Source organism: Peromyscus leucopus, chromosome 5, assembly GCF_004664715.2.
Source record: "Peromyscus leucopus breed LL Stock chromosome 5, UCI_PerLeu_2.1, whole genome shotgun sequence".
NCBI classification, from domain to species: Eukaryota; Metazoa; Chordata; class Mammalia; order Rodentia; family Cricetidae; genus Peromyscus; species Peromyscus leucopus.
The window spans coordinates 63,883,301-63,907,836 of NC_051067.1; the positions used below are offsets into that span (position 1 = coordinate 63,883,301).

The 24,536-nt window shown below is 42.3% G+C and overlaps 1 protein-coding gene across 2 annotated transcripts in view; it reads right to left on the bottom strand.

The window, feature by feature from the left end:
• The window catches only part of Bend7 (BEN domain containing 7), an 86,023-nt gene that overhangs the window by 47,572 nt on the left and 13,915 nt on the right, over nucleotides 1-24,536 (bottom strand). For both annotated transcript variants that reach the window (XM_028895094.2, XM_028895091.2), the window contains 3 exons: nucleotides 11,972-12,274; nucleotides 8,222-8,344; nucleotides 4,788-5,056 (listed from right to left, as the gene is read on the bottom strand). In XM_028895094.2, the coding sequence (XP_028750927.1) occupies nucleotides 4,788-5,056; nucleotides 8,222-8,344; nucleotides 11,972-12,274 (695 nt within the window). The remainder of the gene's footprint in view (nucleotides 1-4,787; nucleotides 5,057-8,221; nucleotides 8,345-11,971; nucleotides 12,275-24,536) is intronic.

Consider the following 24,536-nt stretch of genomic DNA (forward strand, 5'->3'; position numbering starts at 1 on the left):
AGCTAACATAGTTCAGGTCCACTGCCTTAAACAACAAATCAACAGATCCAGCATCGAAAAGCAGGGGCTATAAGAAATGAGCAACTGTTTTGTCTCAGTACTAATAGAACACTGTGCTGTGAATTCAGGAAAGAAGAATTAAATAATGTATTGGAATCTCAGAATTGGGTAACTTAGGTCTGAGTTCTATGTAAGTGCTAATTTGAAAAGGGTCAAATAGTCATGCTCCACACGTGAAGCCCCGCCCCCTAGCTATTGCCGCCTCTGAAGCCCTATTTGTTCACGTGAGTCTGATCATTTATACAGACAGCTAAATGTACTTAACTGTATTTACATTTGTTCCTCTAAAGGTATTTACGTAGGAACAGTAAGGTTAAAAAAAGAACCATTATTTACTGAGTGCTTGAAATGTGCCAGGCACTGTTCTAAGCTTTACATAGAAGGCTTCATTAATTCTTCCGGGAGACCAACTTTGTGAAGAAAGCATTGTTATCCTTCTTTATAGGGAAGATACTAAGTGAGGACCAGGGTTCACTTGCTCAGGGTCACACAGCTGAAACCCTAATCCAGCAGCCTGCTCCTTTAACCACTTACTTTCCCCCAAAAGAGTGCCAAGTAAACAGAATGAGAAAGTCCCAGTCTAACCACTTGGTTCTCTTCCACATAATGATCAGTCATAGAGAGTGACTGATTGCTCATCATGTCTAGGAAGTGTGCTTGAGGGCTGGAGAGATGGCAGCTCAGTGCTTAAGAAGAACGAACACTGGATGCTTTTCCAGAAGACCAGGGTTGGACATGGTGGTTCACAATCGTCTGTAACTCCAATTCAGGGAGTCCCAACAGTTTCTTCTGGCCTCCATGGGCACCAGGCATACACATGGTACACACACATACATGAAGACAAAATACCCATACATATAAAAAATGAAAGATCCAAAAAAGGAAGTGGACTTGCATGGACACCCAACGTCTTTCCCACAGTGAACAAGGGCAGATGGTGACTGGCGTGGAGACTTAGCTGGACCTCCCCTGACCCTGCCCACTTGCACAGGCTCCCTTTAAGAGGATAACAGTAAGAAGCCCTCCAAGAGTAAGGATTAGTGAGATGACTTATTTCACACAGGATGTCACATGAGTATTATTACTCCTAACATCTGACCCTGTTCTTAAGGATCTGGGATGAAAGGCTACACAATCATGAAAATAATTAAGAAAAAAAACCACAGACGGTTCCATAAAGGCGAATTTCTCAAACTGGATCAGAGCGCCGACATGTTTGGGGCAGAGAGGGGGGCAAGAGGAAGTAGGTGGCAGTTATACTGAGGAGTGGGCTCTAACTGACGCCAGATCTGGACCCAGTGTTTTCTCAGTTCATTGTGCACCAGGTGTTTCATGCATGAGTAAATATTTTGTCATTGTAGATAAAGTAAATTGCATTTATCAAATACCTTTTATATGTAAGGCATTGCAATAGGATTTTCTCATTTATGACATATCATTAAATGCACTGGTATTTCAGTGGGTCTTGGCTGGAGCTTTGTGCGTTCCTGGACTTGAGAAGGGACAATCATGATTCAGAAGATTTGAGTTACCTAGTATTTCTACAGATCCACATGGGCTCTTACATTAGGGGTTGTGCTATGAATACACACAATTGCATTTTTGTGACTGGACAAGTTCATGCAAAAAGAGTAGCTCAATACATTGCAAATCTTCAAAAATAATTCAGTTTTTAAAAATAATTTATTTATTTTTACTTTATGTATGTTGGTGTTCTGCCCACATGTATGTCTGTGTGAGGGTGTTGGGCCCCCTGGAGCTGGAGTTAGAGACAGTTGTGAGCTGCCATATGGGTGCTGGGAATTGAACTTGGGTCCCTTAGAAGAGCAGTCAGTGCTCTTAACCGCTGAGCCATCTCTCCAGCCTAGCTTTTTTGTTCGTTTGTTTTAATTTAGCAATTAGCAGAGGTGTGATGCTTAACACTAGTCTTTCTCCTGTGCTAACAGGGTCTAAATATTTGAAGATACTAACCTGACTTTTCCTTCCTATCCAGAGCAGAGCACCAGCTCTGTGCTTGCTCCTCCTGCCGTGGGTAAAGCTGACGAGGAAACAGCTAGCCACCCACCTCCTTCCAAGACAAAGAGCAGGGTTTGCTTTGCCTTCAGCAACCAGGTCTTTCCTCAATGGCTTATCACTCTTGCCTGGTTAACTAGAGGAGGGATCTTCTTCCTGTCTGTGTAGACTCTACATCGGTGGTTCTCAACCTTCCCAATGCTGCACCCCTTTAGTACAGTTCCTCATGTTGTGGGGACCCCCAACCATAACATTTTCATTGCTACTTCATAACTGTAGTCGTGCTACTGTTATGAATCGTAATGTAAATATCTGTGTTTTCTGATGGTCTTAGGTGACCCCTGTGAAAGGGTTGTTCAACCTCCCAGGGGGTCATGACCCACAGGTTGAGAAGCACTGCTCTAGTATTTCCTTTCTTCATCTGTCTGTCATTCATAATGTGACTCCAGTCACTATTCCCAAACAAGTATTTGTTCCTCTGCATGAAACTTGCACTGACTCCCTATTGCCCCCAAGATGAAAATGGAAGGGACCTTACATACCATATCAAGGTTTCACTCCTGGAAGCATTCTACTTTTCCAAAGCCAGTCAGCTATTCTAGTAACAATAGACAATATGCTCTATACTATGACTTTGAACTTGGTCCTCTGAACACTGAGGATTTTTCATAGACCATTTTCAAATAAATTCCTATCTCCTTATATTTTCTTCAACTTGTTTCATAGAATAATTGCTATAAAAATTAGAAGAATTATTTCCTCTATACTTCCAGTAAAAATTTTATAGCCTTAGAGTTAAGAAATATTAAGATTAGAAAGGGACCTAAAGTTGGATACTTTAACACAGAGAGTCCTTTTTGGGGGGATTCAAGCCCTGCCCCTCATCCCAGGAATTGCACAGGCCAGCCTCATGAGTGTCTATGAGCACCACCCATGCACAGCATTTTCGCAGCCAGTACTGAGACTCACTGCCAAGTGCTCTTGGTGCAGGTTTAGTTTCCATTGAAGAGATGAGTCCAACAGTGTTATCAGATGGGTTCTGTAAAGATGACACACTCACAGCTTTCTGCCTTGTTTTAAAGCTCACTATCGTGCAAAGACAATTATCATCTGAATTTTCATGAACAATTCTGAATGTGCTTAATCAAACTTAGTAGCTAGCTCTTGTTACTAAAAATGGCCATGAATAAAATGTAAACTGTTTTAATGTATTAAATAAATAAATACTGACGTTGGTAAAAATAATGAAAATTCTATTCTATTTTGTAAATATACAGAGTCTTTACCAGACCTCTAGTTTATAGTTAAAATATACTAGGAATTGAACAATAAAAAGGGAGAATTCAGTTATTAATGGCAGTAGACATAACTAAATCGGAGATGATCTAGTCTCAATTACCGTTCCTAATATATCAATGCCTATCAGAAAAGAAGTTTAAGGAAAATATGACAGTGTGTCAAAAACAGCTTAACTACTCTGTGGAATAATTTACCTGTTTTCAAATACATGACTTACCGAGGGCTTGAACTAGGCCTTAGCTGTAGTGATGACATATACCATCAGATGAGGGAACTGGTCCCATACAGAACCTCATTACCACAAAGGATTTTGTAAATTAAATAGTAATTTACAAGAGCTTAATGGCTGTAGCATATACTTAGGATGAAAACGAAATGCCTCATTCACACTGAGGATTGGATGAAAGTGCTACAGATTTTCTAATCTGAAAACATAGCGAGATAATTCTTTCATTGCTTCTCTTCATTAAGGACCAAAACATGGATCTATGCCAGCAAACTGTGTTCCTATAATTCAAAATATACTACTTTAAAAAAATTACAAATTTATTTCTTATTTAAAGTTTAGAAGGTAGGGCCAAACTCCAATCCTATAGGAGTCTGTGGGAGTTCTCAGCAGGGGCCTCATCCTATGCAATCTGCTAATAATGAATCACTTTTTCTTGTTTATTTTAAGAACTCTGCCAACAAGTTGGGGTTCACAACATAAATGTACTTTAGATAAAGATATTGTAAATAGAGTATGCAGCTGCAAATTCAGCACATTATGATAGAAATTCGTTTATGGTCCTATGAATATAAAACAGCAAGTCAGATGGATATCTCAGATGCAATCTACCATCCTAGACTGCAAAAACATTCTAGCCATGATATTAAAATAGCAAACCTTTGCAGAGCGTTAACCTATCATTACTCGGAGTAAATGGCACGACACTGCCACCTAATTAGCAGTGTGGCTTGCATCTATAAAACAGAATTAGCACCACTGCTCCTTTTTTATTCTTAGTTTGTGTTTCCACAAAGGTATGACCTTATCTGTATGCTTCTGTGTTCATTTATGCCCATCTACAAAGGATTTAATTATGTTCTTTTGGTTTTCTACACTGAGGAAATTGAAAACTGCCACTTGGAAATTAAAAATCTTAAAGAAATTAGTGAGCAGATTATTTACAACACACCCTTCTTTCGGAGATAAGGAACGGAATGCCTTTGATTAAGGGAGGCATACATTTTTCAGAGAAGGAAACCCCAGGCAAGGAGGTTCTTACTAGTCTTCTCTTCCTCCTCCCCACATGAATTCCTCCAAGTTTCTCTACTTGTTTGGGCCAGAACTAGTTAAATGGAGAGTGTCTTAACACTATAAGGTTCCTAAAACTTCTATCAACTGGGTCGGCAGCCAGGAAACATCAACTTACATCTGAGGAAGGCGATTCGAGAACAATGCCAAATCCCAGGACGTGGCTCTCCTCAGTGGAGGTGTGCTCTGCGGCTTGGAGAGCAGGTGGCCTTGTGGCCATGGCTGCTGGCTTCGTCTCAATTTCCAACGGACTGGGCTTTGGTTTCACAGTCACAGGTTCCATAGTCTTTGGAAGCACCTTTTTCTTTTTATTTCTCTTGCGTGAGACAGCGGTTCGCTGGGAGCATATAAGGGAAATTGGGGGTTGTTGTCTGTTTTGAGTTCCAACTGTGGACAATAAACACAAATATGGTACAGGCACTTGTGTCTGAGGAAAACCTACCCGGGTGTGTCTCTGTGACTTACAAACTGACAGTGCAGTGAGGTTCCCTCAGGAGGAAGCACAGGTAGGTAAGTCTCACTCTGTACAGCAGGGCTGCCAGAGGCAGCCAGGGCCACCTTACAGTCCTAACAGCAGAGTATCATCCAGGAGAAAACCACTCTGAACACAGTGGACCATGGACCACTACAGCATCCTGGCTTCAACGGAAGGAAAGGGTTAACAGCTATGGAAAAATATGGCTTCATGAATCATGTGACAGGTTGGAATGAGAACTCCAGAACTTAAATTTAGGTATAGATGCTCATGCTCTCTGGTAAGCTCATTTCAGCAAAACCCCTAATGTCCCTTAGAGTTCAACTGATCAGTTACAGTCTACAAGGGCTGAAATGATGATATTTTGGGCAAGACTGGTTGAAAGAAACCGTTTGGAAGAATTCTATCTAGAACAGAACTGGGTAAGCACATGGGCAAGTCATGTTGATCACTTAATCCTGCCAAGTCTTTCTTTCCTCATCAAGTATCCTCTGCACGTCAACTAGCTGCAGCGTGCTGTGTTCCACGGCATCAGACCAGGCCGCTTGCTTCTCCAGCTCTCATTTTTACATAGTGAAAAGCAGGGATGGCATGGCTGTGAGCAGGTCAAGTCCATCAGCAAGTCAACAAATGATACAGTGGCAAGTGTTCACAACAAACACATACTTGAGGAATCCAAGATGGCAAGTTTACTTTTCACAGGGTGCTCTGAGAAGGAGCGTATCAACCATTCTGATGGAATGTGAAATAGGAAAATATGGCTTCAATTTGCATCAAATCCTCCCCTATCAACATGGCTTCCTAAATAAAGACCACAAGGTGTGCCTGCTTTTTTTTTTTTTTTAAACAGAAAGAAACCTATAAACACAGCCACATGAAAACCAAGTCTTTAAATGCACATCAACACAGCCTACTTCCTCTTACTTATTTCCTGTAAGTCTGGAAATCAAGAATATTTACACTGATCCAAATATTTTTCCTCTGCACTAGAAGGTAAATTCCAAGTTTTACTAGCTGGATTGTTTCACTATGCCCATGGTGATTAGTGACAATGGTTCTAGATCTTAACTACACATTAGAATCGGTGTGGAGTTTTGAAAAGTACTCCTATGCCTTAAGAACCTGTCCTGGACTCAGTGGGTCAGAATGTCCAGTCATGGGGCCAGGGCATCAATATCATTGCAAGGATTCTCCAGAGATTCCAGCACACAGCCAGCTGCATTTTAATTCCAGACAAGCCTGTCTTGTCCACAGGGTCAAATGGACTCCAGAAACTGTGAGCAGGAATAGCTAGGCTGCAGCCCCCAGACCCAAGCTCTTTCTAAGCTCAGTTGTTGAAATGTTTTTGGTGTTCAGACAGGGCTACTGAGTCTCGCTTCTGCAAGTCTTGAAAGAGCCCAGTCTTCCTGCGCTCAGATCTGCTTGATCTAAGTCCTTGCCTCCCTGTAAAACAAAGGTGAATCTTTCAAAACAGAATTTCAATCTAAGTCTCATGGGCAATAAACTTAAAGTAAATCTGCCCACATAACATGAATTTTTAAATTGGAGAAAATTAAAAGAGAGTCGTTTATTTAGTTTATCCTTTTTGTTCTCCACAGCTCTGGAATCATTTGCCTCGCTAATCTGCAAAGGTTCAGAAGGGAAAACATGGCGACAAAATGGCATTTACTTAATAGATTCTAAAAAGGCTCCCGTCAAGGATTTACATGGGTGCAATTTGCAGTCTGCCATTTCAGTAGTAAGGAGCTTAAGTAACAAAATACATCATTACAATTTCATATGCATGTTTTTTAAGTACTAACAAATTCCCTCTCTGTGAACAGCACCTACAGAGTGAAGTGACCTTTCTTTCTGAGGTCCTCACGCAGGAGATGGCAGCCTCTGCCGGCTAATATGGACACAGGGTGTCATGGTGGAACACGTGAACCAGGTGCCTACTGACTTGACAAAATGCTCATTTCTGCCTTGGGACAAGGCCAAATTTGGTCCTTAAAAATATGTTGCCTAGAAATCCTTTTGGTTTCTCTATAAATTTGATTGTGGGTGACTGATACATCTAAGTATTGAGCTTTGTATATCAAAACCACATCACGGAATGTGAGGATTTTACTAGAATGCACTGGCTGGTACCAAGTGCATTTTCTGAGGGATGACTTTGTGAACACCAACCATGATGGGCAGAAGAGCCATCAGCACAGGGCTGGGCTGCTTTCCTACATTAACATCAACCAGCAGCTTCCCCATCGAGAGGGATTTGTTATTTTTTGCATATGTGACAAAATAAAAATTCCAATTTCCTTACTAATTGTGAAGATTGGAAAATAAACCACTAACCCTTGACTTCCAAACTTCTACAGAATGCTGAGGGACCTTTAGAAGACACTGAGGTGTGCATCCTACCTTACCAAATCTAATTTTCTGTTGCTATCTCCTTCACATTTAAAAACAACACCAAGAAGTAGATATTAATAGTCCATTCAGAGAGGAGAATGGGAAGGCCTAGAAGTCGTCCAGCTAGAGGGTGAGAAACTGGGAATTCAATTCCCAGCTATACACACCCTGTTCCATTGTTCACCTTCCCCAATGACAAAGAGAAGAGAAAGTCAAGTGAAGGAAGCGGACAGACACGAGGTACGTCTGATCATCTACACCCTGATGCAGGCAGCGAAGTCACAAGCAGAGCCTGTGGCTCGCCACTTCTCATTTGCTCAGGTCCTTGAGCGTCTTTAACAGGGAAGCTTGTATTTCCTGAAGGGCTCTTTCACATAAGATATTCCAAAATTTAATTAACTGGCATTTGTGAAGTACCAGGAGATCATGGGATGAAGTACGCCGAGTTCATGTGCATAAGCCTGACAGCAGTATTGGGGCAATAACAAAATCTGTTTGATTTGCTAAGAAAATAAAGTAAGACAAAAATCACAGGTTGTTGGAAAAGTCGAGAAAATGAATAGTTGAAAAGGCACAGCAAGACAGCAAGGGGGGAGGAGTGTGGGACAAAAGGACAACGCACACAACTAAAGATGTCAGCTCCACACTCACAATCAAAGGATGCATTGGAGGGCTGAGCTTTGTACCTGCTTGAAACTGCATTAATTTCCTCATGGTCTTGAGTTCTTGGAGAATGGCCTGCAACGTTGACTGGCAGTTACAAGTACAACAGTTGGATCCAGCTGATGAATTCACCCCTGGAAGTTCTCCTAAGCATGAAAGAAAAAATGATATACTTCCAAAGCATGCAAAAAAAATAATTATAAAGAAAAGGAAAAAAAAAACGTATCTTGACAGGATTTTGAAGTATGTACAATTATCATCAAACTGTGCCAGAAGAAAATGTACCTAGTAATTTTCACAACCTGAATTCGGGGGTCTGACTTTATCTAATTACCCAGCCTTCTGTTTGTAAGGAGCATGCTGTGTCACAGGTAGCGGGGTCTGTGTGAACGCAGGCACACAATGCTCTGCGCCAAGGCAGGCCTGTCTACTGGGAGGCCAGTTCATCTTGGAGAACAACACTCTGACAAGTTGTGATAAACACTCATGCGACTTTCTCTTACATTTCTGGTTGTGAGCCTAGCCTTAAATGGCTGGGCCATCTCTCCAGCCCTCATGCGACCTTCTCAAAACCAGAAAGTCCCAGGTCTGCCTCAGCCTCACAAAACCCCTGCTAGCATGCATGTTATAAAGTTCACATTAAGAACCAAGGCAGCCTAATGGAGACTAGCCTGACTGGTCGGCCTGCCATGTCAACAATGAAGAGCTGTGGCTACAAAGAACTTCCGGGACAGTCTCTGCTGGGCTGGGGACAAGCAGGAGGCAGGTGGCAGGGCCTGAAAGCTCCGAGGTGTCTGTAGGTTGCTTTTCTTCTTGAAGGAGTACCCCTCTTTTCCCTACCCTGCTTCTTACAATCTCCATCACCACAGTCTCCTTCTCACTGTTTAAATTGAATGATTTTCCTTAACAAAACTACTCTCCTCTGTTTTCCCTGTATATGCACAAGTATTTCCGCATTGTTTGTGAACTAAAATAGCACATTTGGGAAAAAAAAAAGCTCCGCAGCTGGATCTCTCCAGCCCCAGGTTATCGACCATGAATTGGGGAAGTCTAAGGGGCAGCTACTTAAGTTTCCAACAGGCAGGGGAGGTCAAGTTTTAAGGTTTTGTTCCAATTCTGTGTTTTATATATTGGCTATAAGCCAACTCCTATAATACTCATTATTTGTAGATACTGAAGTTTACCACAGCAAAACCTCAAAAGAATTAAAGGCTACTTCTGCAGCCGTGCAAGTATTAACATTCAACGCTAGCAAAGAAAGGTGGCCCAACTTGAGTACTACCAACTATCCCAAAGAAACACATGGCAGTCACAGCTGTATCCTAGTGACCCTGGAGCAGATCTAGGAGGTGCCCAGGGCATAGCCTCAAGTGAAGCTGAAGATCCCACTCACTTTTAATTCCCCACAGTAGTAACAGGAGGTAGCTGAAAAATTTACATTTGTTTACATTTCTCTTAACTGCAAATCACATCATGAATAGTCTATAGTGTTTGTGTGCCTAAGTTGTAATAAATCTTGATTTTTTTTTTAAAAAAATAAGAGGTGTATGTATTTTGGTAGTAAATGATAATGGTAAACAATAAATTATATTATCTACATATTTTATGCATTGATGACATGCCTAACTTTCCCATAATTTTTTACTCTCTCCAGGCTCTGAGGTCCGTCTGAGAATTTGCACAAACTGTTGCAAATCTCTAGAAAACAGCTTTCTACAGGCAGACGTGCATAATTCCAATATATGTTATTCAAAGGCCAACTGTATAAAACGTTTATATGTCTATGTGTGCATGGTATGTGTGTGAGTATATATACAAAATCCTATGAGCGTGCATGTGGGTGTGTGGAGGGCAGAGGTTGATGTCAGCTCTCTTCCCTGAACTCTCTCCACAGTTTCCTGAGACAGGGTCTCTCAATGAACTTGGAGCACACTGATCTGCTCAGACTGCGTGGCCAGTCTGTTCTTTCGGACTTCATCCTGCTGTGCTGGGATTACAGGAGCTGCATCTGCATTTTATGTGGGGTCTGAGGATTTGAACTCAGCTCTCCACACTACGTGACAGACATTTTAACAAGCTGAACTCTCTCTTCAGTCCCTTGTATAATATATTTTTACTGAAATGATACAAGCAAGAAACATGAATGATCTATTTTGACTCTGATTTGGAGGAATTTTTGGTGAACTTTTAATATTAGTAACAGTTTCTAAAGTAAATCCAACATTCTTGTACATTGGTGAGTAGAATGTTACCCCCAAATCACTGATGCGGGAGGATCACACTCACTCTATACCCAAAGGACCCCCTTGTTCTTGTATTGGCAGTAGAGTGAAGAGGGCTTTCCAGAATATTCCTAGGCACTAACCTGAGCACTATCTTTATGATTTTTAGAGGACAAAACGAGCCCTTCTCAGCTCATTATAAATCATTTTCCAATTTTAAAGAGAACTGACTTTTAATTTTTATGGAGGAGGCTTTAAGGAACGACCGTCCTCAAGCCTGGAAGTCTGCCAGCATGTGAACTTGATACTTGCCTATGGAATACTGAGAAGAGAAGACACCGTACAGCTCTAGGGTCCCCTACTGTCTCATCAGTGTCTCAGGATGGCTTCTCAGTCCCCTGAACTGGTTACTGTGAATTGTGTTTAAGGAAAAAAAAAAATCAAAACATTTTCCTTATACCAGAGGATATCATAAAATGAAGACGAAGGGAAGAAAATCCTTAACTTTTCAAGGAATCTGAAATGCCTTATTTTTCCTTTGTTCTCTGTGTAAACTATAGATCTGCACATCCATACATAATTTATAAAGCAAGTAACATCCAATGTCACTAGATGAGAAATTAATATTACCAAGAAAAGCATCAATTATTTCCCTTAAGCTTTGAAAAATTTTGGAATCCCCACTCCCTACTTAACTAAAGCAGGGATTTTAAAGAAATTTTACCTTAAAGCAGTGTTTCTCAACCTTCCTAATGCTGCAACCCTTTAATACAGTTCCTCATGTTGTGGTGACTCCCAACCTTAAAATTATTTTGTTGTTACTTCATAACTGTAATTTTGCTACTGTTATAAATTGTAATGTAAGTATCCATGTTTTCCAGTGGTCTTCGGTAACCCCTGTGAAAGGGTCTTTCAACCTCCCCCACAGGGGCCATGACTCACAGGTTGAGAAACACTACTTTAAAGGGATGAGTTTCAGCTTTGGAATACAGGTAAAGGACAGGGCTTTTTACAAGAGGTAAAGCTGTGAGGCCTCTCTAACTAGGACTCTCCCGATGATGACATGAAGCAAAGGGATAAGCAAGAGCATGCATTAGCAACACAACACAGGACCAGGAAGCTTCTATTAGTGCTAACGGGAGCTGCTGCTGCATTAATGTCCAGTCTCTGGTGACAACCCTGTCTGTGTACTGGTGGGTAAGAATTCTTACCTCATTAAAACTCTACTAGGAGCCTGCTTTTATTTAGCACAGACCCGCTGACTTTCCTGTCAAGTCTGGAGCTCTTACGCACTTAAGACTTTCTCTTTACGCCTTCCCCTTCTGCCTCTTAAAACAACACGGCAAAGGAGAGGAGCTGCTGATGAGTAGAATACTTGCCTAGCCGTGTGAGATCCTCAGTCCCACACAGAGAAAGCTAAAAGAACCCAGCGAGGCGGGTGACTAAGGGAGGCCTTCATAAATTGATCTCCAAGAACAAACTCATTATCTAGGAATGAAACAAGCCAGGATACCTGCCCACAAGGGTATTCTGAATGTTGGACAATCATACCATTGGAACTTGCAGAGCTGTGGGGCTGACTCTGGAAGGTTCTAGAACGTGTACCATACTGCCCTGAGAACTGCCCGCTTTGGGTTGGTAGTTCATTCCATGCCCCACGTGAAGGAGGGTGGAGGCCCTGCGGGGCCTCGGCAGCAGAGTTCAGACGCTGAGGCCAGACTAACTCCAAATCCTGGGGCTCTTCTTTGAGCTTTTCTCCTTCTTTGCCGACACGCTGGTATGTCCTGCCAGTGCTGTCGTTCAGCAATCTTCTCATCCCTGTGATCTGCTTTTTAATTTCCATGTTTTCATCTCCTAATGGAAACAGGGTCAAAGTTAGCACTGCAACGCAGCAACAGAGAGAAAACACGAACAGTCCACGGCCATAATCTCCAAAGCAAACAAGTGGGAAATGGGAAAGAAGACTGATCCCACACTCTTAAAAAGTTCACAAAGTGGAAAGGAAGGAAAACTGGCTACAGTCCTGACACATCTCATTTAAACGACTTTCTCACCAGGTTCCCGATGAGAAAAAGCTTTCTTTAGTGTATGATCAGAAACCAACTTTCACTGTCCTCTTTGGAATTATGGGAGGAGTAAGGGTTCACAGGGGAAAAGCTGAGCAGAAGACCGAAGATGGGCAGTAGGCTCAACCACAGCCGTCTGTGTGTAACTGAAATCGACGGCAGGTAGGGAACCAGTAACTTCTCTGCACCCTTATCTGTCAGCCTCAGTGAGCAGAGGCCCAAACAAAGAAGGCTGGAAGCAGAGTTGTTTAAAGCAGGTACTTCCTAGGATGGTACACTGTTGGTGGTGGCAACATTGCCTTCACAGGAGATAATGGGAGACAGAACCCCGAGGGCCAGCACAGCGAGCAGGGAGGTCTGTGCTTCTCCTGAATGAGGCTGTTGCACGGATCCCTGCTCTAACCACTGGTTGTGTCGGCCTGAGAAGGGAAGAGCAGCCTCTCTGCTCTGCCTTCCGCTAGAAACCCAGGTCATCACGCTGGACTCTGCAACCCAAAGCCGATGCACATTCCTCGCAGTGCCGACTTGGAACTTTGTGCACAAGGTAACCACTGTTTCTAAACTTCCTGTCACTCACACTGACTTCTTTTGTGACGATGAAAAAATGTGTATGTTCTAAAGTTCACCATCCTAACTACTTCCCAGTTTACAGTTCAGGAACACATATTTACATTATTGTGCAAATTGTCTCCAAATCTGTTTTTTGAATTTCAACTTCTTTATTAAGAATCTTTTCCCCCCCAGGGAATTTTTTTTTTTAAACATAGGCACTTCAGCTGGGTGGGGTGGTGCATGCCTTTAATCCCAGCACTCAGAAGGAAGAGGCTGGCAGATCTGTGAGTTAGAGGCCAACCTGGTCTACATAGCCAGTTCCAGGCCAGCCAGAGTTACGTTAGATCCTTCCTCCACCCCAAACAAAACAAAACAAAAAAAAAAAAAAAAAAAAAAAAAAAACCCACTAAGCTATCTCTATGCTGTACTTCTATTTAATAAACACAATTATAAAATTGTACAGATATTTCAAGCTGCTACAGACACACTGTCTTCTCTCCTTTCCTGTGGTGCTGGAGGAAAGCCAGGGCCTGCTTCATGCTGGATGCATGCTACACCACCGTGCTACCTGCCCAGGCCTCTGTGACCTTCAACTGTGCAGTAACAAGCATCATCTTAGAAATGAAGTGTGCTTTTTTCTAACATAAGCATTGAAAGTCTTATTCCATACTACATACTTCACAGCCTAATAAATGCTTGAAATTTAAAATGTGAGAAGAAAAACACAGAAGAAATGATTAGGAAAAATGTAGCATCACAAATAAACATATAATGATGTTTTAATGAATCATATAAACCAAATTTTTCAGGTAGAACCTGGTGGTTTCAGAAAAACCCATGCACTCTGTAGTATCTAGTTAGATATTCAGTTCATTAATGTATTTTATCACCAAATGTTGTGCAAGGAAATTTTATAAGCTATTCTGAAATAAGTAACTTCAAAATTTGGGGGTGGGGGTGGAGCCTGGGGATCAATTCATGCTAAACATACTCTACTGCAAGCACCCTAGCCCCTTCGATTTTAAAAATGGTAATAAAACTATGAATTCTGCCTTTCATATTGAACAGAATGCAGAAAAAAAATTCCTAAATTTATATTATTATGTGCTAACATATGATTGAGAGGAGAAATATCTTAATTGGTTATAAATTTTTTTCTGTTTCAAACTCCAGCAAAATTATAATTCAGAAACAATAAATCACATTCCAGATTTTATGAGAATGAATGACCAAGCACGATTTAAATAATGCAGAGTCAACGAAATCTATACCATTCTCACTAGGTCTGTGGGGCAGGGTGTGTCTGGAAGAGCTCCCAGAGGGATTCAGGAGACAGCCTCAAACTGGCAAACTGGCAAACGTAGACTCTCGGTGTCGGACACTGGCTTTCCCGGCCACCTGACAGTGCATCCTCAGCAGGAGGAAGCACCTTTCCCGTGTTTCCACTCGGCCCCTTTGCTCAGACTGGCCAAGAAGCACTGAAGCTGTGCACAGGCCGGTCTCCACTGGCACAAGCTAGCTGCTGCCTTTCCCCTCACTTGTGACTCCCGGGAAAGGAGTCTAGCTAGGCTAACAGGTTCCTGAGCGAGGGTCAGGCCACCTCTGGGCACTAACCCTATACATAACAGGAAGAGAGATGCCTCTTGACCAAGGTTCGCCTGTGTTTGGAGGCTAGCACTCTATGATAAAGTGCTACCATGGGGGTGGGAGGAAATCACGAGGATTCTAGAACCAAGTAAGGGCAAAGATGCTTTGTCATGATTTAGTTTCACAGTTCTACAACTTGGGCCTGTAAAGATTAAGACTGAAAATAAGCCGGGCGGTGGTGGCGCACACCTTTAATCCCAGCACTCGGGAGGCAGAGCCAGGTGGATCTTTGTGAGTTCGAGGCCAGCCTGGGCTACCAAGTGAGTCCCAGGAAAGGCGCAAAGCTACACAGAGAAACCCTGTCTCCAAAAACAAAAGACTGGAAATACAACCCAAGTTTTGCATACAACAAAATACAACCTTGGTTGTGTCGATGTCCAGAATCCTAAGCAGCCTGGAGTAAAGAAAGAAGAAGGTGGTAGCACACACAAGGACCTGGGGGTGGGCAGCCCCTCTGAAGGTCAAAACCCCTTCCAAAGGAAGGATAAAACTGAGCAGAACCAAAACCCGAAGTGCCAGGGGGATGGCGAAAGCAGGGGAGCTGGGAAGGAAGCGGGTTCAAGGTCCAGCGACACAGGCGCTTTAGAGGACAGAAAACAGAAAACTGCACACGACTGCAGAACTCTTCGGAAACTAGTCAAGAGACCAGAGGGAAGGCTGGAAAGGACTGCTTGAGGGAAGCGTCTTAGAAGAAGCAAGTCGGGCTCCTTAGTGGACATCTCGGCACTCAGGAATGGCCTCTGGATACTTACTGTCTGGAGAAAAAGTGAGGGAACGCTGAGGGTATCCTCTCTGACAGTGGTCCCAGGGTGAAGGAAACCCGGAGACTCTCGGACAGGCAGTTTTGGCAGAGAGCAAAAGAGCTTTGCTTGCACATTCAGGACAGATGGGGCAGAAGGTCAGAAATGAGACCCGATGACTAAAGTAGGCACCACAGAAAAGCTGAGTCAACCTCCAGAAAGTGGAGGCAGACAGATGGGCCGAGACACGTGTGCCCAGACAAGTGTTAGTTAGCCTGTAGAACGGTAGATTAGGATGGTCTTCTGAAGATCTAGATTCACTTCTCAACTGCACTGACTTGCCATTGGCTATTAACAAGTTATTTTAGTTTCCGGAATCATAAAGTTTGACTTAGAACTGAACTATAATAACCTACGATAACCTGAGAGGTGTGCAGAAATAGTCTAGAAAGTTCTAGGCAGTTCATAGTTTCCAAGATGTTAATTAAACACCTAATGCTTCTGGAGGAGACATGCATCTTCAGATAAAGGAGCCTAATCTATCCTAGTGGATTCTAAGTGCTTTGATTAAAAAAAAAATGGTGGAAAGTATGTAAGAGGTTGAGATTAAGGTACTGGTTGACTCCTCGTCTTTCTGAGTCTAACACATCTTTTCTGTGAACAGGTATCAGAAACAGTTTCAGGAGCGAGGTGCTATTTAGAGATACAAGATTCTATAGGAAAACCTGTGACCTCGTGATATCTTTCCAAGCCCATGTATATCTTCACTTATACTCAACTCCAAGAGACTACTCTACTTAGGAAAGACAAACAAAAGAAATCACATCCTAGTTGAGCTATGCCATGCGGCTGTCTTGCTGGCCTCAATCTAATTCCCTTTTAGAGTATACAGTAATGGAGCCCATGAGACAACTCAGTCAGAAAAGTACTTGCGATGCAAGCGTGAGGCCCTGAGTTCAGATCCCCAGACCCATACAAAAGCTGAGCACGGCAGTGTACACCTGTAACTCCGGTGCTGGCGCGGGGAGGGCAGGGAGACAGGTGAGTCCCGAGCGCTGGCTAGTGAGCCAGTCCAGCTGAGTCAGTAGGCTCAACGGAGGTTCAGTAAAAAATTCTGTCTGAACAAAGTGAGGTAGAGAGTAACCGGAGAAGACAAGGTCCAGAAAACAATAGAGGCTGACTCTACTCTTCACTCAATGTCAAGACCATTAGATCACTTTCCTTCACATAAAAAATTCATGTGATGCATGATGTGATAAGTAAGAGGACGACATGGCAGTCTCCACACAGACTCTCTCTAATTTGGCCAGGTTATACCTGACAGGACATAATTATTCACTCTGGGTACTACAAGAAAAAGATAATAATACGTCAGCTCCATGTGTCTTGTTCTCTCATGAAGGCACCATGCATCTGCACTGCAGATCAACAGTGCTAGTATATAGTAGACATTCTTTAGGCCCCTCTTAAGAAGGTGAAGGAACTGACTTACAAACAGAAAGAGGCCGAGTGGAAATAGAGGCCAACACAGAAGCAGTAAACAAGTAATATATCACTAGGACAGACTGAAAAGGCACTTGAATACAGTCAACAGACATTTATCGGGGCTCAGAGATACAAAGACCACCGGGTACAAACTGAAAGACACCCCCTCCAAATTTCTCAGCATTTCCCCCCAATTCTTTTGTACTGATTTGTTGCTCTGAAAACTGTCCTCAGTTCTCCCAGGCCCAGGGACCCCTTCTCTTCTGTGTCCTAGACTTCAGTTAGCAGACTGCCTATTCACCAAGCACATTTTCAGTCTGCTTCCTGAAGCTGGGACACGATTCTTCCCCAAGATGCTGCTTTCTTTGCAGTCCCCTGGATTAATTCATTCTCACTGGGCAGGGAGAGCGAAACTGGCTTTCCTCTGGCTGCTAACACCACCGTCTTCTAGCCTCAGAAAGATGCCCACAGAGACGTGTGACCGCCCACTCTTGGTGAGTAGGAGCTCTGTGTACCAGGAGTTTCATAGTCCTAAAGACACGGCAGAGGAGGGGAGGGGAGGGGAAGGGAGGGGAGGGGAGACACAGTGAGGCCACCATGGCACCAACGGCCTTACATGCCAGGTCAAGGGCGAATCTTTCTCTGGAGACAATGAGTTACTGTACTGGGTAACTTAAATTCACCATCTTTTTAGCAGAAAGATAAGAAACGATCAGATAAGTCCTTTAGAAAAACAACCTGGGAAGATATGGTGAAACTCATGTGTGGAGAGAAATCCAGGTGAATATTGCTAAAGATTGCATAAATGAGTTTTTGACACAATTAGGGGTGGGAAAGGGAAAGAAAACATTAAAGGAGTTTAATCCAAAGTGTTAAGTGTTGAGCTTCTGGGAGGGATGGGGTGGAAGGATGTAAAATAAAAATCAATGACAGATAACTCCCAGGTCTCTGGCTCATGTACCGGAATGGATATTAACAGCAGCCAAAGAATTACAAAAGTCTTGTTTGCTTATTTGTGGTGCTGGGGACTGAAGTCACAGCCCTGGAGTCTGCTGGGTCTCTGAGCTATACCACAGCCCCCAGAACCTTGTTTTGACAAAGTCAGGTAATACGCAGGCACCTGGAAGTGCAAACGTATAAACTTGACCAAGGAGGCAAAACTTGGGCACTAGTTCTCAGTTGGCTGCCCTCTCTGGACAGATACTCCTGAGGGCTAACAATCCCAGGGATTGTTGGACCCCTTCCAGGGACCTGGATCTTCTCTTAGTATATAATAGGATGCAGACAGCTCAAAATGTGCATTCAAACATTAATGGGGTATGACTACATTTGTTTCTAAGCTAGAAGGTGAGTGAAACCTATTCCTTCTGAATTCCACAATCTTGAGGCAATCAACAAATTCCATTCCTCACTCTCCTTGTCCCAGTATGGAATGTACCACTCACTTGCTTTAGCAGAGCAAAAGGACAGAGTCAGGGTAGTTGGTTATAATCTTACTATGCTCACTGTTGTGTGAGTGTTTATTACACTATTGTGTCCAGTTTTGTCTTAAAGAGGCTGAAATAATGAAAAACTCAACAAAAAATGATTAAAAGCAGCAGACGAGAGGAGTTGTGTTTTTTCACTAAGAAATAATAGTTACTGAGTGATTTAATTATTTTCAAATACACAAAGGGTGTTATGGGTAGGACACTGTTCTTTATCAACCAGGAAAAAAGCAGACTGAAGAAACAGCTTCCAGGCTAGAGGGGAGGCACTGGATGGTCCTAAGGGCTGGCCTTTCCAGGTATAAGTGCTAGCTAGCATCAGTGCACAGAAGCCGCTGCACAAGAGGCAGCCATGAGAATACTTTCCTGTTGGAGATGGTCAACGTCCTGAAACCAGATAGGGATGAAGGTCGCACAAGACCCAGAGTGCTTTTTAAAAACGTGCTTAAAACGCCTCGCATTTTTCAGGTAACGGCATGCTAAAGCAAATACAAGCTGAGCTTACCACTGGGAAGCAGTATGCTGACAGAAATGGTATAATGGCCTAACACATTTCCTCTCAGACTCCTGCACAGGCTGGTGAGGGACCATGTCTTGGGGGAGACTAAGCTGTAAGCTGTCAAATGCCAGTAGTGAGGAGAGAGCAGAGAGAGCCAGGTTCCTCACGTCTACAGTGCAGTTCTTTCTCACCACAAATCTCAGCCAATGCGTTGGAAGAAAAGGAATTTGAAGTAGGCTCTGCTATGAGAGGACTTGAGATTAGCACCTCATTCCAGACTCATATTAACGTGCAAATATTATCGAGGCTCCCAACAGGCATCCCTGGGGGGCGGGGCGGTAGGGGGTGCTTACCAGGAACGTGCAAGACTTGGGTTCCAACTCAGCAAAACATGATCTGAGAAGCAATAGTTGACAGCAACAGTTTTCTAAGTGAACCCTTTTTTAAACCACAGTCTTTAGTGAAACCCTAATACATAAAGAAGAGCAAGCTCTGCAGAAGAGTCTGTGCCAGGTCCCGGCTTCCTGTAAGGCCTTGGAGGGCATTCAAGAACTAACTCCAAGGGCTCCACACAGCATAGTCTGAATGCCACTGAACAGGAAAGAGGCAAAAAGTGGCCACAGATTATTACACTGGTGAGTCAGATACTTTGGGAAGGGCATCTAGACTCTAAATATGCTGTCACATGTTTGAGAGCTCCACTAAACTGAAAACTAGACAAGTGACACAAAGATAATTCACAGGAGGAATAAGCGATTTGCTAAATATTTACATTTTCATGTCTCTGATGATTAATATAATGAAAATTAATGTGAAATTCATTATCCTTTAATTTGGTAAATATCATCAGCTCATAAAGCCCATTTTTGAACAGGGGTATACCTATCTTAATATGCTCCTGGTAGATGTATAATGTGGTAAAACAAAACAAAATATCTTTTTGGAGTGAAATTTGGCAAGCCCACTTGCAGGAATTAATCCTACAAGAAACAGTTCAACAACCATCTAAGACAGTCACTGTAACATCATCTCCTTAAGGAAGTGTTAGGGACAACCCAAACGTTATTGACGGAGCAGTTAGAGAATGTCATTACAGATGAGTAGGGAGTGAAACAGACCATTGCATAAGAATTTGAGAGCATGTATAAACTCCATGAAGGCCATGTTCATAATAACCACGTTCATTCCTGGATAACCAGGACCTACAACTGCCTGGCTGGTTTAAGGTAGGTAATAATTATGAGTAAAATAAATGCAGATTTAGTAAAGTAAAAAAAAATTGCAACACATAATGATGTAATTCCATTTTTCTCTCCTGGTAATATATACACATTTACAGACACATATTTCCACAAACATTATTATCAACATTGAGGGTGCAATGGTGATGGGATCTTTTACTTTTTACCCCATTTTCAACTTCACAAATTTTACCTTTCAAAAGAACTTTCAAATATGCATTGCTTTTTTGAAGAAAAATTATTTAAACACCCACCCCCGCACTTGGTATCTAAAACTAAGTATAAGGTAACTGGTAGCAATAGCTTTGGGAATGAAAACATGATGATGGAGTTAGGCAGAAAAGACTGATGTAGCCTGGGAGCAGCAAAGAAAGCCAGGGAAGGAAGGTTCTGGAGTGTTGTATATTTTGTAACACATGGAATATGTGCTTGAGATCATCTTCCATTGAAATCCCATGTAAGTTCTGTGTTTTATAAAGGAATTTCTATGTATTTAGGGGAAATAATGTTAAAGCTACTTTTTATAGAGCTTTTACTATGGCGTAGGCCAAGAGTTCTCAAGCTGTGTGTTACAACCCCTCTGGGGGTTGCATATCAGATGTATATCCTACATAGCATATATCTACATTATGATTAATAACAGTAGCAAAATTAGTTATGAGGTAGTAATGAAAATGATTTTATGGTTGGGGCCACCACAACATGAGGAACTGTATTAAAGGGTCACAGCATTTGGAAGGTTGAGAACCAGGTCCTAGGCCCTCTAGCAAGTATTCTCTTCAGAAGTGTCCAATCTCTAGCCATTACAACATATATTATCATCTAAAATATATTAAACAGCATTCACGGTTATCCTGAGATGGACAGTGGCAGCAGAGTCAGACATACCTGCTCAGCCCAAGGATAAGCAGAGAGTTTCCAACTGTGTATCTACACTCTTCTCAGGAGAAACTGGAGGAAGTGTTAGGGAACTGAACTGGATGTAGCCAGGTTCTAGGTCCATGGGCTTCACTACATGCCAGCCCACTCAAGTAGACAATAAAAGGCAGAGGGAACTCTGTGCCAAGTTCACAATGTGTAGTGTTCAGGGAATTGCTGTCACATAATCTGGATGCAGCTTAGTACCTTGGTCACGTCACTATGTCAACATATGATGGTAACCATGGAATCCTTATAGGACCATCTTTATGTGTCTGACTTGGCTGTGCTACTCCAGACTAAGAACAATGAGGCTCATACATTTCCTCTTAAATTAGAAACTTGATTCATATAAATCTGTTAGTTTATGAAAGACAAATGTTTTATTGGGAAAAGTAGAATCTGAATGTATTTATGTTAGTGATTCTATAACACATATAGCAAAAATCTGATAAAACACATAGGACAAAAATAACAAGATTGTAGATTAAGAACTGTCTCCAATTCCCAGCACTGTGAAGGCAAAACAAACCAACAGCAACAATAAACACACAGAAGCAACAATAAAAATGAGATGCTCTTGAATTCCTACAGTAACGTAAATAAAAACCTTGCCTTCATTCAGTAAAAAATGAAATATTCATAACTTACTGTTTGGAAAGAGACAGCCTTTTCAATATAATTTGAAATGCTGATCCTCTAATCTACTGTACAGAAATCTTCTGACGGAGCTCTAATACACAAGTGTAAACTCTGTTTCCCAAGATGTTAATTTCCATATCTACATCATGGATCAGTTAAATGTGAACATGACTGAGTACTGGCTGAATTACATTTCTTCAGTAATTAGAAAATTTAAAATATTGCAAGTTAAGTACACATGCTATCACACAGTTTTGTTTTCGATGTAAATAACATAGATGATGCTGAAATCAGGTCTCATTTGCAGTCTTTTTCTTTAAAGAGCTCATGAATTCGAGTAACCTTGCACCCAAAGCACCTGGAGGGTGGTAACCTTCCATGAGTGAGACTAGTGGGAAATCCCTAGAGTTAAGCAATGGTAGCTGAAATGAGTAGTTTTCAAAGTTCCTGACCATGGTTCAAGTAAGAAACGCTTTCCATGACAATCTAGAACATGGGTAGGACATACACAAATATGATGACAGTTTCATGAATTTCATTAATTCATTATGCCTGCATGCAGTGCACTTTGATATTTTCTATTTATTCATTATTATTATTATTATTATTATTATTATTATTATTATTATTACTGCTGCTGCTGCTGCTGTTATTGTTCTCAGTGCTGGTGATAATCCACTAAATCACAACCCATTTCCACGTCAAAACCACTGGTATGCAAAACAGTCTTTAATGTATTAGTTTCACAGGACACCTGTTCAGGTGTCTTCCTGCCCTCCCTGTACTTTCTGGAGTTACTGATTCTCTCTGGTCTCCACTCACCATCTGTATACAGAAATCCAGTGCAGACTTTACTTCAGAGCCCCAGACCCATATATTCAATCATCTATTAGACAGTCTCTCTTAGACATCTCAAAATCAATCTTAACAGCATATCTCCAGCTTTATTTTGCTATGACTGTCTCTATCTCCAATCCTTAGTAAATGGTACCAACTCAGCAGTCCAAGCCAGAACCCGGGGAACTATTCCTCTTCTCTCCTACTCCTCTAGCCATCGAGCCATTAAGTTCGGCTTCTTGTCATTTTTCAGTTACTTTAGGATGCTTCCCCATCACTACCGCAACTCCATTCCTTGAGTTATTACTTGAGGCTTCAACCCAAAAGCCTCGGCGCTATTCTTCTTCAATCTGTTCTACCCTGACCTTAGTGGGCTCTTTCAACAATGCAAATCTAATTATTCTACCTGCTGCTGTGAAACACCAGAAACTTCAGGATGAAGCCCCAGCTCCCTGACATGGCTCACCGGCCTCCCTCTCTGGCCCCCTGGCTCCTTTCTGGAGTCTTGCTTCCTGCCACCTCTCCCCTGACGTCTATGGCTGGGCATTCAGGTCTAGCTGCACATTAGAATCCCATAGGTAATGTCTGCCTCCCTTCAGAACAACTCAATCAGAATCTAATTAGTGACTGTCACATCCAGCCAGCAGGCCACTGCTTTAACTACAGTAAAGGGCTTCCAGCAGTTCTGAAGCTCCTCCATGTCTCAGCTTCTACTTACGCCATCAACTCTCTGAATGCCCAGCCCCACCTGCATGCTCCATCTTTAGGTCTCAGCTAAAAGGCTTCTTTCTTTCTTTCTTTCTTTCTTTCTTTCTTTCTTTCTTTCTTTCTTTCTTTCTTTCTTTCTTTCTTTCTTTCTTTCTTTCTCTCTCTCTCTCTCTCTCTCTCTCTCTCTCTCTCTCTCTCTCTCTCTCTCTTTTTCTTTTATTGAAAATAGATTTTTTTCCTTCACATAATATATCCCGATTATGGTTTCCCCTCCCTCTAATCCTCCCAGTTCCTCCCCATCCCTCCCATCCAGATCCACCCCCTTTCTGTCTCTCATTAGAAAACAAACAGACTTCTAAGGGATAATAAAATATAATAAGATAAAACAAAAACTAACACACAGAAGGAAAAGAGCGCAAGGAAAGACAGAAGAAACACACACAGATGCAGAGACCCACTGGTTCGCACACTCAGGAATCCTTAAAAACACTCAACTGGAAGAAAAGGCCACTTTCTAAAGGGCCATGTTCCTGGCTACCCTGGAGTCCCCTGCTCTAAGTACACATAGTAGCCTTACTTTCCTTCTCTCACCCCAGTGGGTTTAACGTCTCTTAGTCTGGCACTAGTGGCTGTTCAATAGACAGCCACAAAATGAATACAAAATAAATAATTATATTAACAGATATGTTGGGAAGATTCAGTTAAGGAAAGCTTTAAGAAATTGACCTAGCCGGGCGTGGTGGCGCACGCCTTTAATCCCAGCACTTGGGAGGCAGAGGCAGGCGGATCTTTGTGAGTTCGAGGCCAGCCTGGGCTACCAAGTGAGCTCCAGGAAAGGCGCAAAGCTACACAGAGAAACCCTGTCTCGAAAAAAAAACCAAAAAAAAAAAAAAAGAAAAAAAAAAAGAAATTGACCTAGAAGAAGTAAACTGATGGGGACTGGAGAGATGGCTCAGTGGTTAAGAGCACTCTGACTGCTCTTCCAGAGGACCCAGGTTCAATTCCCAGCACCCACACGGCAGCTCACAACTGTCTGTAATTAAAGTTCCAGGGGACCCAACACCCGTGGCAAACACCAATGCACATAAAATAAATAAATTAAAAACAAACAAACATAAAACGAAGTAAACTGGCAACTGAGGCATCTTTGAAAGAACCTCTCCTTTCTATTGAGCAAGTGTGGGATGGCAAACAGGGCCACTGGGTGCCTCTGCCCCATCTTGTCTTATGGAAGCTTTTCCCGGGGGGTATCTGTCTCTTCTCCCTGGTGCATCCAAGGTGGAAGATGTTAGAA